General features: G+C 46.7%; 1 protein-coding gene across 3 annotated transcripts in view; it reads left to right on the forward strand.

Moving 5' to 3' along the window:
* The first annotated feature begins 20 nt into the window (after nt 1-20).
* Nucleotides 21-14,291, forward strand: part of TTC19 (tetratricopeptide repeat domain 19) — a 43,914-nt gene continuing 29,643 nt past the window's right edge. For 2 of the 3 annotated variants that reach the window (XR_004965631.1, XM_036296362.1), the window contains exons 1-7: nt 21-284; nt 364-482; nt 2,118-2,228; nt 2,662-2,700; nt 3,452-3,508; nt 3,823-3,884; nt 6,210-6,304. Coding sequence is in view for 2 of the 3 variants with exons in the window: in XM_036296362.1 (XP_036152255.1) it covers nt 101-284; nt 364-482; nt 2,118-2,228; nt 2,662-2,700; nt 3,452-3,508; nt 3,823-3,884; nt 6,210-6,304 (667 nt within the window). In the remaining variant the exon portion in view is untranslated. The remainder of the gene's footprint in view (nt 285-363; nt 483-2,117; nt 2,229-2,661; nt 2,701-3,451; nt 3,509-3,822; nt 3,885-6,209; nt 6,305-14,291) is intronic. The other variant, XM_036296363.1, reaches the window with a different exon arrangement.

The following is a 14,291-nucleotide window of genomic DNA, read 5'->3' on the forward strand; positions in this document are numbered from 1 at the left end:
GGCTGACGCCTCGCTACGTCACGGCCCTGCTCTTCGAGTGCGCCGGGCGCTGCGGGCGGGGCCGGCCGGGCTTGCCGGGCGCAGAGGACGCGGCGCAGGCATGTTCCGGCTCCTGGGCGCCGACCTGGGCCGAGCCCTCCTGCGGGCCGCGGGGCGGCGGGGCCGGCGCTGCTGGGCGCACCTGCCCCCGGGGCCGGCAGGCGGCCGGGCGCCAGCGGTGAGGGTGCCGCCGCCCCGCGTCGCTCCGCAGGGCGGGGGCCCGGGCCTGCTGCCGCTGCTGGCAGGTGAGGGTCGCGGGCCCGGGCGCGCGGGGCCGGGCGCGCGGGGGCGTGGGCGGCGCTGACGCGGCGTCCCTTCCCGCAGCGCTCGCGTGGTTCTCGAGGCCCGCGGCGGCGGAGGAGCCGGGAGCGGACCGGGCCGCCCGGGAGGCCGAGGAGGACGAGACCGAGGCCGAGATCATCCAGCTGCTGAAGCGAGCCAAGGTGAGGGCCCTGCCGCGGCGCGCCCGGCCCCGGGGCCGAAGACGGGATGGCGGCTCCGAGGTCAAGCGCCCGGAGTTGGACGGGGCGGGGCGAAGGCGGCGCTGGAGTCCGGCCAGGCTGTCGGTCTCCGAGGCTTTCCCGAGCCGCCGTCTCCGGCGCAGGTGCAGGTACAGGTGCCAGGGGCCCCGGGCGTCGTTCTCCGGGACGGAATGAGCGGAATCGTCTTGTGGTTTTTGTTCGCGAACCAGCCCAGGTGGCCGGACGGGCAGAGAGTCTCTCACACGCAGTACGCAGCCTGGGAGTGAGGTTCAGTGTTGCCTCTGAGCGGGCCGGTCCTCTCTTCCACACTCGTCCTTCTCCGCTTTCCTTTCTACTTCCTCTTCCCCCAGGTTGCCTGCTCTTCTGTTGGGTCGCCTGCCGCCCGATACCCGCAGTGTTCAGGGTGGCATTTCCACGCCGCAGGGCGCCACCGACGGGCCCTCTGCACCGGGAAGGCGCTGCCTGCCTCTCCGATGAACTGGCCGCAAACCAACCTGAATTTAAATTCCTCCCAGCACATTTCCTTCACCACCTTCTCTTCACTACCATCCGTGCAGTTCTTTAGCCTGAAAACCTCAGTGATTCTGAAAACTTGAGGCGTCTTATCACCACCTCCCAATACACTTACAGTCCAGCAACAGTTCCTGTTGCCAACAAATAAGAAAATCAGCCCCTCTCCTTTGTCGCCTCTGCTGTCACCGAGCCACATGGTGGCGCCGCCCTATCGCCCCTGCAATCCATTCTCCATGCAGCCAGAGTGACCTTCTTGCCTAAAAACTTTGAATGACTTCCCACTGCATTTTTTTTTTAAATCCTCACCTGAGAATATGTTTTCTTACAGATTTTAGAGAGAGAGGAAGGGAGAGAGTTGCCTCCCGTTCTCAACCCAACAGGGGTTTGAGCCCGCAACCTTTTTGGCGTACAGGAGGACGCTCCAACCAACGGAACCACCTGGCTGGGGCTTTTCACCGCCTTTATGATTAAATTCAAATTTCTTGCCATGGTCTGCAAGACCCTACAAGATTGACACCACCTTACCTTGCCCACCCACTTACAATAATCCTGTGGTTCAGCATCTTTCTTTCATCTCTCTTTTCATTTCTTGAATGGTTCTTAAAGAACTGCTCTCTTCCGTCTGCAGAGCCTTTGCTCATTCCTCACTCTCTGTTTGGGTCATTTTCCCCCCACAATTTCTTATTTGGGTGACTCTCTCTCATCCTTCTTTCTTCAGTTTAACCATTACTTACTTGGAAAGCTCTGGCCCCCATTTAGAGGACACCCTTATTGTTCTTTCCATTATTTTTTCATAGGTCTTATGAGTTGTAATTAAGCTTATTTGTTGTACAGGTGTTGGGCAAGGAGCTTTCTTTTAAATCACGATGCAAAAATTGCTCACATTCCTGCTGTCTGCATCTGTTGGCCAAGACTTGGTCATATGGCCATCCATTGTAGACATAATGCCTGGTGCGTTCAGTGAATATTTGATGAATGAATGGCTTCCTTCTATGTGTTGGGATGTACAGCCATATCCTCTTCTGTTCGGTAACACACCACCTGCTTTCTTTACATTTCATTTTCATGTTTTTCTCTTTTCAGTTGAGCATCATGAAAGATGAGCCAGAAGAGGCTGAGCTAATTTTGCATGAGGCACTTCGTCTTGCCATTCAGAGTGATAACAAGAAGGCCATCATTTACACTTATGATTTGGTAACTCATGTAGCTAATCTCAGCCACTGATGAAGGGTGGATGCAAGAGAAGGGATGTTAGCACTACTGATTTATATTCCTGACCCTCTTCGTTTTTGTTTTACTAAGTTTTTTTTTTTCTTCTAATTTTTATTATCCTTGGGGTGTCACTTATAAGAAGTTTCGATCCCAGACTCAAAAGAAACAAATATCATTAACATTTGTTTTTTCAAGGATAAGTGAATTTACATTTGGATTGACATCCACAAAGCATATGCAACTATTTATTCTCATACCATTGTTGTACTTTGCTTCTGGTAGATTAGTGACATATTTTTTTCTCTGAACAATTTTTTAATTAGTGGATGAAAGCAAAAAGGAGTCATTAGCTTAAAAGTTTTAAAGTAAGAACACGGTGTTCTAAACTGAAAAACAATTTATAATTTATTTTCAGATGGCCAACTTAGCATTTATACGGGGTCAGCTTGAAAATGTAAGTAAGTAAATCACTTTGTAATATCTTGAATTTGTGAAGGATTGGCTTCAAGGGAACACTGTTAGTAAGGGTACAGGCTAAGCCACTGTAACAAAGAGACCCCAAAATAGAGTGATTCAAACAAGACGGAGGTGTATTTCTCTCTAGTGCATTAGTCCAGAGGTAGTTAATCACCAAAGGGGACTTTGTACCTTTGTTCCATGAAGTGGTCTAGAAGCCCAGGTTTCTTCTTAGATAGATCCCCATCTGCATAGATCAGCTGGCTCATCTCCAGCTTGCAGGAAGGAAGGAGGAGAGGATGGCGGGCAAGCAGCTTACTTAAAAAATATGAGTTAAAAATTGTTCACATTCCTTCTGCCTGCATCTTTTGACCAAAACGTTAATCATATGATCATACCTAATTGCAAAGGAGGCTGACTTATGCAGAATTGAGGAGATTCTGTAACTGAAAAGACGGAGAGGAGAGTGAATAGTAGGGAATAGTTTGCAGTCTCTGCCACAGTGGCTTAGGATTAGAAGTTAACTTCTAAAGTTTTCACTCATCACAGAATAGTTTTTAAGGTGCCCAGAGCATGTGGGGTCCAGATTTTTAGTCTGTTTTCCCATCACAAGGATACCTTTCTCTGTATGTGAATGTGTGTGCGTATTGTGTTTTATGAGGAATGATGCATCAGACTAGTACTTGGAATCCAGGGTCATCTAGATAGTGGACCCAAATAAAACAAAAATCTTTTCCTTATGCTTTTAGGCAGAAAAACTTTTTAAAGCAACAATGAGTTACCTGCTTGGAGGGGGCATGCAACAGGTAAGAATATTGCCTAGGATTGGGCCCTAGCTGAAGCTGGTTTCAAAATAGTCTTGCTTCCTGAAAACACCCAGCTCCCAACATGTGCTTTGGGGGGGCTGGGAGGGAGGGGAGTAGGTACCTCCCCCTTCCCGGACTTGTATGAAAACTGCCACTCTTTCACTCATGCAAAAGCATGGTAGCTGAGGAATTCACAGGTGCCTAATTCCTCCAGAAGGATAAAGACTGACGTTCAGGCCCAAGTAAATCTAGAAGTTGATCTGAAATAGTCCATGAGGAAGTTTACTTGTCATGTATTTTCTTTCTCCCAGTAGGAAGACAATGCAATAATTGAAATCTCTCTAAAGTTGGCCAGTATCTATGCTGCTCAGAATCGGTAAGTGTAGCCAGACTCTAGGACTGTGGACAGAAAACTATGATCCCGGGATGGTGTATAGTTTTCATTTACCTACTGGGTCCCCAGATCATCTGGGTCTTCAAAAAATTGGGTGTCACATTCAAAATGTTCCCTTCTTCATTGAAATCCTCAGTCTTTCCCAGTGTTGCCCCTGCTGTTTCAGTGACCCTGCTGAGTGAGGAATATAGCCCTCAGCCCTGGCTGCACAGAGACAAAGCTAATCAAGGGAAGCAACTTGAGTTGAGCTCTTTCTAGAAGAGAAGGAAGGAGTGTAAAAGCTGCTAGGGGTAATAAACTTTGAAGAGACCATTTTGCTGTTAAAAGTATTACCCAACCAGGAAGTTAGGTATAAGTTAAATGAGAGAGTTGCTATGGTGTGTCTTAGTGGCTGGTTTGGTTGGCAGTATTTTTAAAACATCCAGAGATGGTCAGGTAGCTAGATTTTAGGAAGGGGAAATATCTAGGAGTAGAGAGACTTCTGGGTAAGTGGGACAGGAAGTCGATGCTCATTTAAAAGTATTAGATGAGTCTCGATCCTTAGAAAGAAGGAAATCTGCCAGCTACACAGAAAAGGCTTTAGAAAACCATTTGGATGTGTCAGGAGCTGATGAGTGAGGGCTGAGCCTTTCATTCTCTCCAGATGGAGTTCAAAGAAGAAACACTTAGGGTGTAAGCAAAGAATTCCTCTAGAGCAGTGGTTCTCAACCTTCCTAATGACGCAACCCTTTAATGCAGTTCCGCATGTTGTGGTGACCCCCAACCATAAAATTATTTTCGTTGCTACTTCATAACTAATTTTGCTACTGTTAGGAATCATAATGTAAATATCTGATATGCAGGATGTATTTTCATTGTTACAAATTGAACATAATTAAAGCATAGTGATTAATCACAAAAACAATATGTAATTATATATGTGTTTTCCGATGGTCTTAGGCGACCCCTGTGAAAGGGTCATTCGACCCCCAAAGGGGTCGCGACCCACAGGTTGAGAACCGCTGCTCTAGAGAGTTATAGTCTGGGAAGACCTAAGACAAGCTTTTCCTTAGATTTTAGTTGCTGCAGAAGTTGGGTACTAGAGGTTTGGAATAACATCAAGTCTGGTGCTCATGGAGGCGAGGGGCCCTGCCACTGGTCCCTACTGTCCCTTGTCACCAGGAATGGCTAGACGGGCAAGCACTTCTGAGGGCCTTTGACTCCCAGTCTTATGGAGCTTGAAAGTGGGTCCGTTCCGGGCAGCATTGCAGCTGGGTCAGTCTGCCTTGGAGGAGTAACAGGACTAGGAGTTGATGGGTGTGAACTCCTAGGGTAAGAAGCTCAAAGCTAATCACACTGGAAAGTAAGACAAATTCATGGTCTTATAGAGGTGAAACCTTGTGTAGGAGCCACTAATAATTAGTTTATAAATTACTCTCTCCGCAAAAGTGGTTTTTTGTTTTGTTTTATTAAGAGAACTATGAGACCAGAAAATACAGTTAGATCCTGAGGCTTAGAGAGACTGACATTAGGAGGGAAGTCATTTCTGGACATTTTGCTCTGACTAGGAGCATCTTGTGGCCAGCCACCCCTGCTCCAGGTCCTGGCTGGATCCAAACCATGTCTGCCAGGGTTTGGGTCTGGGGAAGCTTCTGAACTGTGGGATCACCTGTTTTTCCTGGCAAAGCACTAGAGGAGAAGGGCTGAGCTTTCTAGTACCACTTCCGGTAAGAAACTAGAGCCAGGACTGAGCTTCTGGATGGAGGAGTTTCTGTCATGTTTCTGTGCATCTTTTTACAGAAACCAGCAGTTGACCCTTGTTCTTACTCAGTCTGCTGCTGGGAGGACACCAGGGCTGGAGTGAGGCTAACTGCTTCCCAGTGCCACAGCTAGGGGTTCCATTTTGTGAAAGAAACTTTCATCAAAGACCTACAGGTTGGAAGACGTATAAAGTTATTCCAAAAATTGTAGGAGGTCATTAGACTCCTAGTACAGGGTGGCTTTTGCCTCCATTCATACTAGTATTACTTTGAGCAAAAAAGTGACTCAACTGTTCACACAAGATGATGAAAACTGCTGGTTATGTCAGTTATTAAAACCATGGCTGCATTCCTAGCTTTTTATGTCTTAAGTTACATTAAATGGATGACTAGAAAAAAATATGTAACTTGAGAAATGGCTGATTAACATCCCTCAGAGACTTTAAACAAAGTTTCTCTTCCCATCTTCACACTTCCTTTATTGATAAAATTTAAACCCCAGCTGGGAAAATGAGGATAAAAGAGTTTGTGAAAAGGTGAATAGCCGATGCTGATCTTTGCTTTACAGACAGGAATTTGCTCTTGCTGGCTATGAATTCTGCATTTCAACTCTAGAGGAAAAAATTGAAAGAGAAAAGGAATTAGCAGAAGACATTTTGTCAGGTAGGGGAATCTGACTTTTATGGACATTGCGCAGAGGGCTTCATTCTTCATCTGTGGTAAAGGCCATTGCAGAGGGCTTCATTCCTCATCTGTGGTAAAGGGCATCAGGGGAGGGAGTCATTCATTTGGGAAATTAAGTGGCTATTTTTAAGATCTTGGCAGAGGATTTGGAATACAATATTTTGGTTCAATGACTTGACCACTGGTGTTTTTCTAACCCCTTGGTGACATGTTCATAATTTATTGGTTGTTTTTTATTATATATTAGAGATCCGGTGCCCTCTCACAATCCAGGACCTCCCCCCCAGGAATATTGGAGAGCTGGTTTTGGCTTGAACCCTGCAGACCAGGCTGAGGGACCCCACTGGTGCACAAATGTGTGCACTGGGCCTCTAGTATGCATATAAGATCTTTGGTTAATCTCTCCCCACCCTCTCCTCTCCCTTCCCTGAGATTCATCAGTCTGTTCCATGTTTCCATGCCTGGTTTCTGCTCCTGCGTTGAGTGTCTGCCCCCTGGTGGTCAGTGTGCGTCATAGCTACCGGCCAGTTGGCTGGTTGGCCGGTCGCTTAGGCTTTTATATATATACTGGAGGCCCGGTGCACACAAATTTGTGCACTGGGCGGGGGCGGGGGGGAGAGTCCCTCAGCCCGGCCTGGGACCCCTCGGGGGATGACCACCTGCAGGCTTAGGCCTGCTCCCCGAGGGATTGGGCCTAAGATGGCAATCAGACATCCCTCTGGCAGCCCGGCAGCCCTCGGGGGATGTCCACTTGCCAGCAGGGAGCAGACCTAGGCTGCAGTCAGACATCCTTAGCACTGCTGAGGAGGCAGGAGAGGCTCCCACCACCACCGCTGTACTGGCAGCCATCAGCCTGGCTTGTGGCTGAGCAGAGCTCCCCTATGTGGGAGCGACTGACCACCAGAGGGCAGCTCCTGCATTGAGCGTCTTCCCCCTGGTGGTCAGTGTGTGTCATAGTGACCAGTCATTCCCAGTCTTTCTGCTGTTAGGGTTAGTTTGCATATTACCCTTTTATTATATAGGATAGAGGCCTGGTGCACAGGTGGGGGCCGGCTGGTTTGCCCTGAAGGGTGTCCCGGATCAGGGTGGGGGTCCCTCTTGGGTGCCTGGCCAGCCTGGGTGAGGAGCTGATGGCTATTTGCAGCTAGTTACACATCCTTCAGGGTGGGGGTCCCCACTGGGGTGCCTGGCCAGCCTGGGTGAGGGGCTGAGGGCCGTTTTCAGACTGGCCTGTGACTGAAGCTCCCATCCTCTCCTTTTTTTTTTCTTTTTTATTCTGGGATTTATTTATCTTCTATAGTTGAAACTTCATTGCTGTCACTGGAGCTAGGAGCCGGCTCCAGCTCTGAGGCCACGGCCTGCTGAAAGCAAGTGTCTGGGGTTTGTTTAGCCTCTATAATTGAAACTTTGTTGCTTTCGGAGCTTAGAGCTGGGCCGTGGCAGGTGGGGAACCTTGGCTTCCTCCATCACTGGAGCAAGCAAGCCTCCTGCTCGCTTCAGCTGCGTGGCTGCTGGTCTCCATCTTGGTTGGTGGTTAATTTGCATATCACCCTGATTAGCCAATAGGAAGCGTAGCAAAGGTACAGTCAATTACCCTTTTTGTCTTTTATTAGATGGGATATAGATAACCTCTGGAAAATTGAAGAGCAGAAAGGGAAGGTTCAGCTTCTAGTCACAATGCAATTAATTACCTTTTGGTCCCAGATACACACCAACTTATGAAAGATAAGGAGCAGTTCATGATTTTGCAGTTCATCCTCAGTATGGAGGGAAGAGCAAGTTAAGCTAGCAATAGAACAGGGTGGGAAAGAAGCTCTGCAGCTTTGAACAATTCGGGCTGAAGCATTAGCAAGATGTTTGAGGTATAGCCTAAGTATCTCTTGTCTCTAAAACCCAAGTGTGCTTGGAAGAGTTGTCTGCTCAGTTGTCTTCCAGTTCTCTCCTCGATGTCACTACTGAGGCGCTCATTCCTTGTCTTACCCCCTGTACTTACTAGCAGTTCTAACCTGGTGATCACTGTCTCCTATTGCAAACACTTTATTCTCTTGGCTTCTGGGACACCTCCCTAGTCACTTGCCTTCCCATTTGCGACTGCTAAAGTTAGCAGCCCTCAGAGCTATCTTTGACCCTCACACCCTAGGAGATAACATTTAAGTCCTATCATGTTAATGTCATCTTCAGCCCCAACTTGCACATGTACTCCCTACTCATGGGTAAGGTTGTCTATCTGACATCTTGAATTGTCAGGGCCAGCCTGACAGGTTTGAGCCGGGCTGAGGCAGGGAGGTGGGAATTGAGAAAAGAAAGAAAGACAGGAAAGCGGGTCGGGAGGACCCCAGTTCTCTCGAACTGAAGCGAGTTTATTAGCTATACAATCCTATTTATACACAACACACTGAATAGGAGGTCTGTCAAGAGGAATGTATTCTTTGTTCCTCTTAATCTCTAAGGGAGAGACATAGCAGAAGGACAAGTTCTCAGTACAGCATATCTCAGTAAATAGTTACAGACTTCTTGGTAAGCTATGAAAGGCTGTTCTTATTCTACAAATGTTGCTCTCATTCTACTGACAATCACCATCCAAATAAGTCTGGGAAAACTGTGTGGGTAAGGGTCCCAGCCTTGCTAGCCCCTTCAGGTGCAAGGACCTTGCCAGCTTACATCTGGCCCCCAACATTGAATGATGGTCATCTCACACTTAACATGTCTGAAATGGGCCTCTCTTTTTAAATAATTTAAATTGTGTGTTCACCACCCCCCAAGTCAAGTCTCCTTCCATTACAATTTATCCCTCTATACCAAGAATGTCAATCTCGTGGCCCACGGGCTGCATGCAGCCCACAGTGAATATTTTTATGTCCCAGCCAATATAACAGTATGTAAGAAACGTTTTAATAAAAATTTTGTAACTTAATTTTTACAATATCCTGTTATACATTATTATTAATAACTAGCTGTACCTGGCCACGCGTTGCTGTGGCTCAGTCTGGTTAAATGGAAAAGAAAGAAAAGAGAAAGTGCACATTTCTAATATGTTTAATTTCACAATGCTTGTGGGTATACAATATTTTTTGTTGTTCCATTGTCTGCAGATATAGAGATTGTCTGGTTTGCCGACTCTAGAACACGCAACATATAATTGTCCATGTGAGAAGCAATCTGTGTCTAGATGTAAACCACACAATTCTAAAGATTGGCCCTGAGCTTTGTTGGTGTGATTGCAAACACCAATCAAATTGGGAATTGCATTCTCTTAAATTGAAATGGCATATCTGTTGGAATCATAGGAATGCGAGGAATGAGGACATCTTCACCTTTGAAAGGTCCTGTCAAGATTGTTGCTTCTACAACGTTGCTCATTAATTTTTTTACTGCAAGCCGCGTGCCGTTGCAAAGCTTTGGCTGGTTGATATTTCACAACATGATAATTGGCACGCCGATTTTCAGTTGCAGTACGTGCTGTGGCATCCCTGGCAGATTGAGTGAATTCAAAAAATTCTGTTAGATAATTAACCGCTTCATTTGCTTCCACAACAGTGTCGACGGACTTGTATGTGACTGCCTCGCTTTGAATGTTAGACTGAATAATATTGTTAAGTTCGTAGACATCTTTGTTCTTGGCCGCAAGAATAGCTTGTTCACTCAGCCGATTGTGATTCTTATAATTGGTTTGAATGTTGGGAAATACTTTTTCAACCAATTCTTCTTTTGACGTCACTAAATTGCAGAAGTTATGAGGCAGTGAAATTCGTCCTGAGGTCAGATCAACCGGCACCTTTCCGTTCCCAATTTCCAGCAATTGATGTGAGAATATCTCAGCTGATCAATCGTTTTGCAGCTGGACACACATATTTGTAGTTAATTTTATCAACAATTTATAATTGTAAACAGAAACATTGAAATGGAATCATAAAATATTTAGTATAGCATGTGTTGCTTTTACGTCCAACAGATGGCGCTGTTTTTCAAAAACGTTTTTAACTGTCACAGGTGTGACATCTATATAATAGTAGGTATATAGGTATATAAAAACACGCACGTATTTGAATGCAACGTTGTGTCAAAACTTCAAAGCAATTGGTGAAGAACTTTCGGAGATTTAAGATTTTAAACAAACAAACATTTACATTTTTATTTATATAGATGAACTACAACGTTTGCTAATGACTGATTACTATAATCACGCTGCATTCATTTCCCTTAACACGCCTTATGCACAGGCGCATCATTTCTCTCCATTAATACTAGCAGCGAATATTTTAGCAGCCGATTACCCTGTCATTAGTCTTGGACTGACTTGTTTGGTGTACGCAACAGGAACTATTTCACTTTTGGAGAATAAGAAAAATAGATTTATTTGTGTTACACTTAATAATTTGTGCAGTTATTCAACGTCTGGTAAGTTAATGTTCAAGAAAAAGTGTTTAGTTTTTATTAAAATGTTCTATTTTATGTTAACGATTACTCATTTATTTCAGCCCTTTGTATTCAGCATGTCTCTATTGAAATAAACCTACATTTCTATGAAAATTGAAGGGTTTTTTGCGGCCCACATAAACTTAAACCTTGTTTATTTGGCCTGTGTTAGCTTTTGAGTTTGACATGCTCTGTACTCTTTACCTCCCTCCCTCCCTCTCTCCCCTCAGGAAATCACCATGCTGTTGTCTATGAGTTTTTTGTTTCTTTTTTTAAATTAATCCCTTCACCTTTTCACCCATCCCCGCACCACCCCATCCCGTCCAACAGCTGTCAGTCTATTCTCTGTCTATGAGTCTATCTCTATTTTGTTTGCTACTTTGTGCATTAGATTCCGCAAATGAGTGAATTCATAAGGTACTTGTCATTCTGACTAGAGGCCCAGTGCATGAAATTTGTGCACGGATAGGGTCCCTAGCAGCTGCCGGCTACCTGCTGGGGCCTCTCTCCCCCAGCTGTGGGCTGCCAGCTGGGGCCTTCCTTTGTTCCGCACCGCCCCTTGGTGGTCAGCACATGTCATATCGAGCGATCAAACTCCCGACACTTTGCATATTAGGCTTTTATATATATAGACTAGAACAGGGGTCCTCAAACTATGGCCCATGGGCCACATGCAAATACAAATATTGTATTTGTTCCCGTTTTGTTTTTTTACTTCAAAATAAGATGTGCGGTGTGCATAGGAATTTTTTCATAGTTTTTTTTTAAACTATAGTCTGGCCCTCCAACGGTCTGAGGGACAGTGAACTGGCCCCCTGTTTAAAAAGTTTGAGGACCCCTGGACTAGAGGCCTGGTGCACAAAATTCATGCACGGGTAAGGTCCCTAGGCCTGGCCGGTGATCAGAGCCAATCTGTGGGGAAAATGGTGGGGTGATTGGGGGGCCCCAGCTGGCACCCACCTTGGCCGGCCTGATACTGCCCATTTGATGGCCACTCCCCCCGTCACTGTCGCTGGTCACCTCCCTCTGCAGGGCAGCTGGCGGGGCGATTGGGGGGCCGCCGCTAGCATCCACCTTGGCTGGACTGGGGACTGGTGGCAGCTCCTGCATTGAGCATCTGTCCCCTGGTGGTCAGTATGCATCATAGCGACCAGTCGTTCCACTGGTTGTTCCACTGTTTGGTCAATTTGCACATTAGGCTTTTATTATAAAGGATACATTGATTTTGAGAGAGAGAGAGAGAACTATCAATGTGAAAAACATTGGTTACCTCCTGTATGTGCCCTGACGAAGAATCAAACCCACAACCCTCTAGTATACGGGGCAATGTTCCAACCAGCTGAATCACCCGGCCAGGAAACATTATTCTTAATCTTATTTTTTTCTAAAGGAATATATCCCCACTCAGTTTTGAACAAAGCAAATCCACTATCAAATTTATATGCTTTTTATTGGCGTGACTAATTCTATCAAGAATAGATAACTTCAGATCATATAAAAATTTGGTCTAAAACTGTGTTTAATAGTTTTACCTCAAATCGGAAAACAAAATGAAGTTAATAAAATGGTTTTACCCAAGCAAAGCAAAACAAAACAAGAACACAACTTGGTCTAGGATACTCATTTTGTTCCTCATAATGTATCTATGTAATTAATGGAGGATCATAAAAAATTAAGTGAAAACAATAGATTATGAAACATTATAGTTAGGAGGAGCATAATTTTCTAATATAGGTAGATTAAATATAGGTGTAAAGTAAGGGCTGAATGATACCCTTATCCTATCTAATAAAAGAGAAACATGCAAATTGACCATACCCCCGAACGCTTCCCATCGGCTAATCAGCAGGATATGCAAATTAACTGACAACCAAGATGGCGGCCGGCAGCCAGGCAGCTGAAGCAAACAGGAGGCTTGCTTGCTCCATTGACGGAGGAAGCCAAGGTTCCCAGCCTGCAGCAGCCCAGCTCTGAGCTCCGGATGCAACAATGTTGCAATTATAGAAGCTAAACAAAGCCCAGATAATCTGCTTTCAGCAGCCGAGGCCTCAAGCTGGAGCCGGCCTCAGAGCTAAAGCCGGCTCTCAGCTCCAGTGACAGCCATAGAAAGTAAATAAATCCCAGAATAAAAAAAAAAAAAAGGAGAGGCTGGGAGCTTCAGTCACCCGCCAGCCTGAAAATGGCCCTCAGCCCCTCTTCCAGACTGGCCAGGCACCCCAGTGGGGACCCCCACCCTAAAGGCGGTGCGGGCAGCCTAGAAACAGCCATCAGCCTGTCATCCAGGCTGGCCAGGCACCCAAGTGGGACCCCCCACCCTGATCTGGGACACCCTTCAGGGCAAACCAGCCGGCCCCCACCATGCACCAGGCCTCTATCCTATACTACAGGCAGGGCGGGACAGCGCGAGCTGCCATCCGGGCCGTATGTGCAGCCCTGGGCAGCAGAGCATAAGCCCCGTCCCCAGCCGGGACCCCCGTGCTGCCTAAGCCCCGCACTGCTAAGCCCTGCCCCCAGCCGGGACCCTATGACTTGGAGAGCAGGAAAGTGCCGCTGGGCCCTGGGTAAGTAGAAAAGTGCGGCCTGTAGGCTGCCCCCAGCTGCGCCTGATCAGGGAGCAGGAAAGCCCCGCCTGCGGGCAGCTCCAAGCTGGGCCTGTTCCCCTGTCGCCATGGGGGTCCAGGAGCAGGAGAGCAAGCCCGGCCTGTGGGCAGCTCCAAGCTGGGCCTGCTCCCTGGTTGCCATGGAGACCTGGAAGCGGGAAAGCCTGGCCTGTGGACAGCCCCCAGCTGGGCCTGCTCCCCCGTCGCCATGGCGATCCTGGAGCAGGAAAGCCTGGCTTGCAAGCAGCACCCCCATCCTGGCCATAGCTCAAGGGAGAGTACAACATGCAGTGGAGGCCAGGAGCCTGAGAGATCAACACAGAGGGGCTCCTGCTCCAAGCCTCCATTGTGTGGCTGGGGGCAGGCCCCCAGCAGACACACACACACCTCCTGCCAGACTGTGGCCATCAGTAGGACATCCACTGAGGGCTTCCGGACTGTGAGAGGGGCAGGCTGGGCTGAGGGAACCCCCACCCCCCAGTGCACGAATTTCGTGCACTGGGCTTCTAGCTCTATAATAATGACAGTGATTATTCCTGGTTTGGTAGAATTATAGGAGATTTTTATATTTCTAAATAACATAAAATTATTTCTTGATTTATTTTTAGAATCTATTGACTTACAGAAAAGTGGTAATTTAGTGCAAACTTTTTTAACAGGTTTTTAAATTTATTTTAAATACATTTTTTATTGATTTCAGAGAGGAAGAAAGAAACATCAGTGATGAGAGAGAATCATTGATTGACCCCCTTCTGGACACCCCCTACTGGGGGTGGAGCCTGCAAACCTGGGCTCTATGAATCGAACTGTGACCTTTTGTTCAAAGGTCAATGCTCAACCACTGAGCTATGTTGGCCAGGCTTAGTGCAGTTTTTTTTATTATTTAGAACACATAAGTACTGCTAGTTGCTGGTCCAACTAACATGATTACATCATTACATTTTCTTTTT

Source organism: Myotis myotis, unplaced genomic scaffold (assembly GCF_014108235.1).
Source record: "Myotis myotis isolate mMyoMyo1 unplaced genomic scaffold, mMyoMyo1.p scaffold_m19_p_29, whole genome shotgun sequence".
Lineage (NCBI taxonomy): Eukaryota > Metazoa > Chordata > Mammalia > Chiroptera > Vespertilionidae > Myotis > Myotis myotis.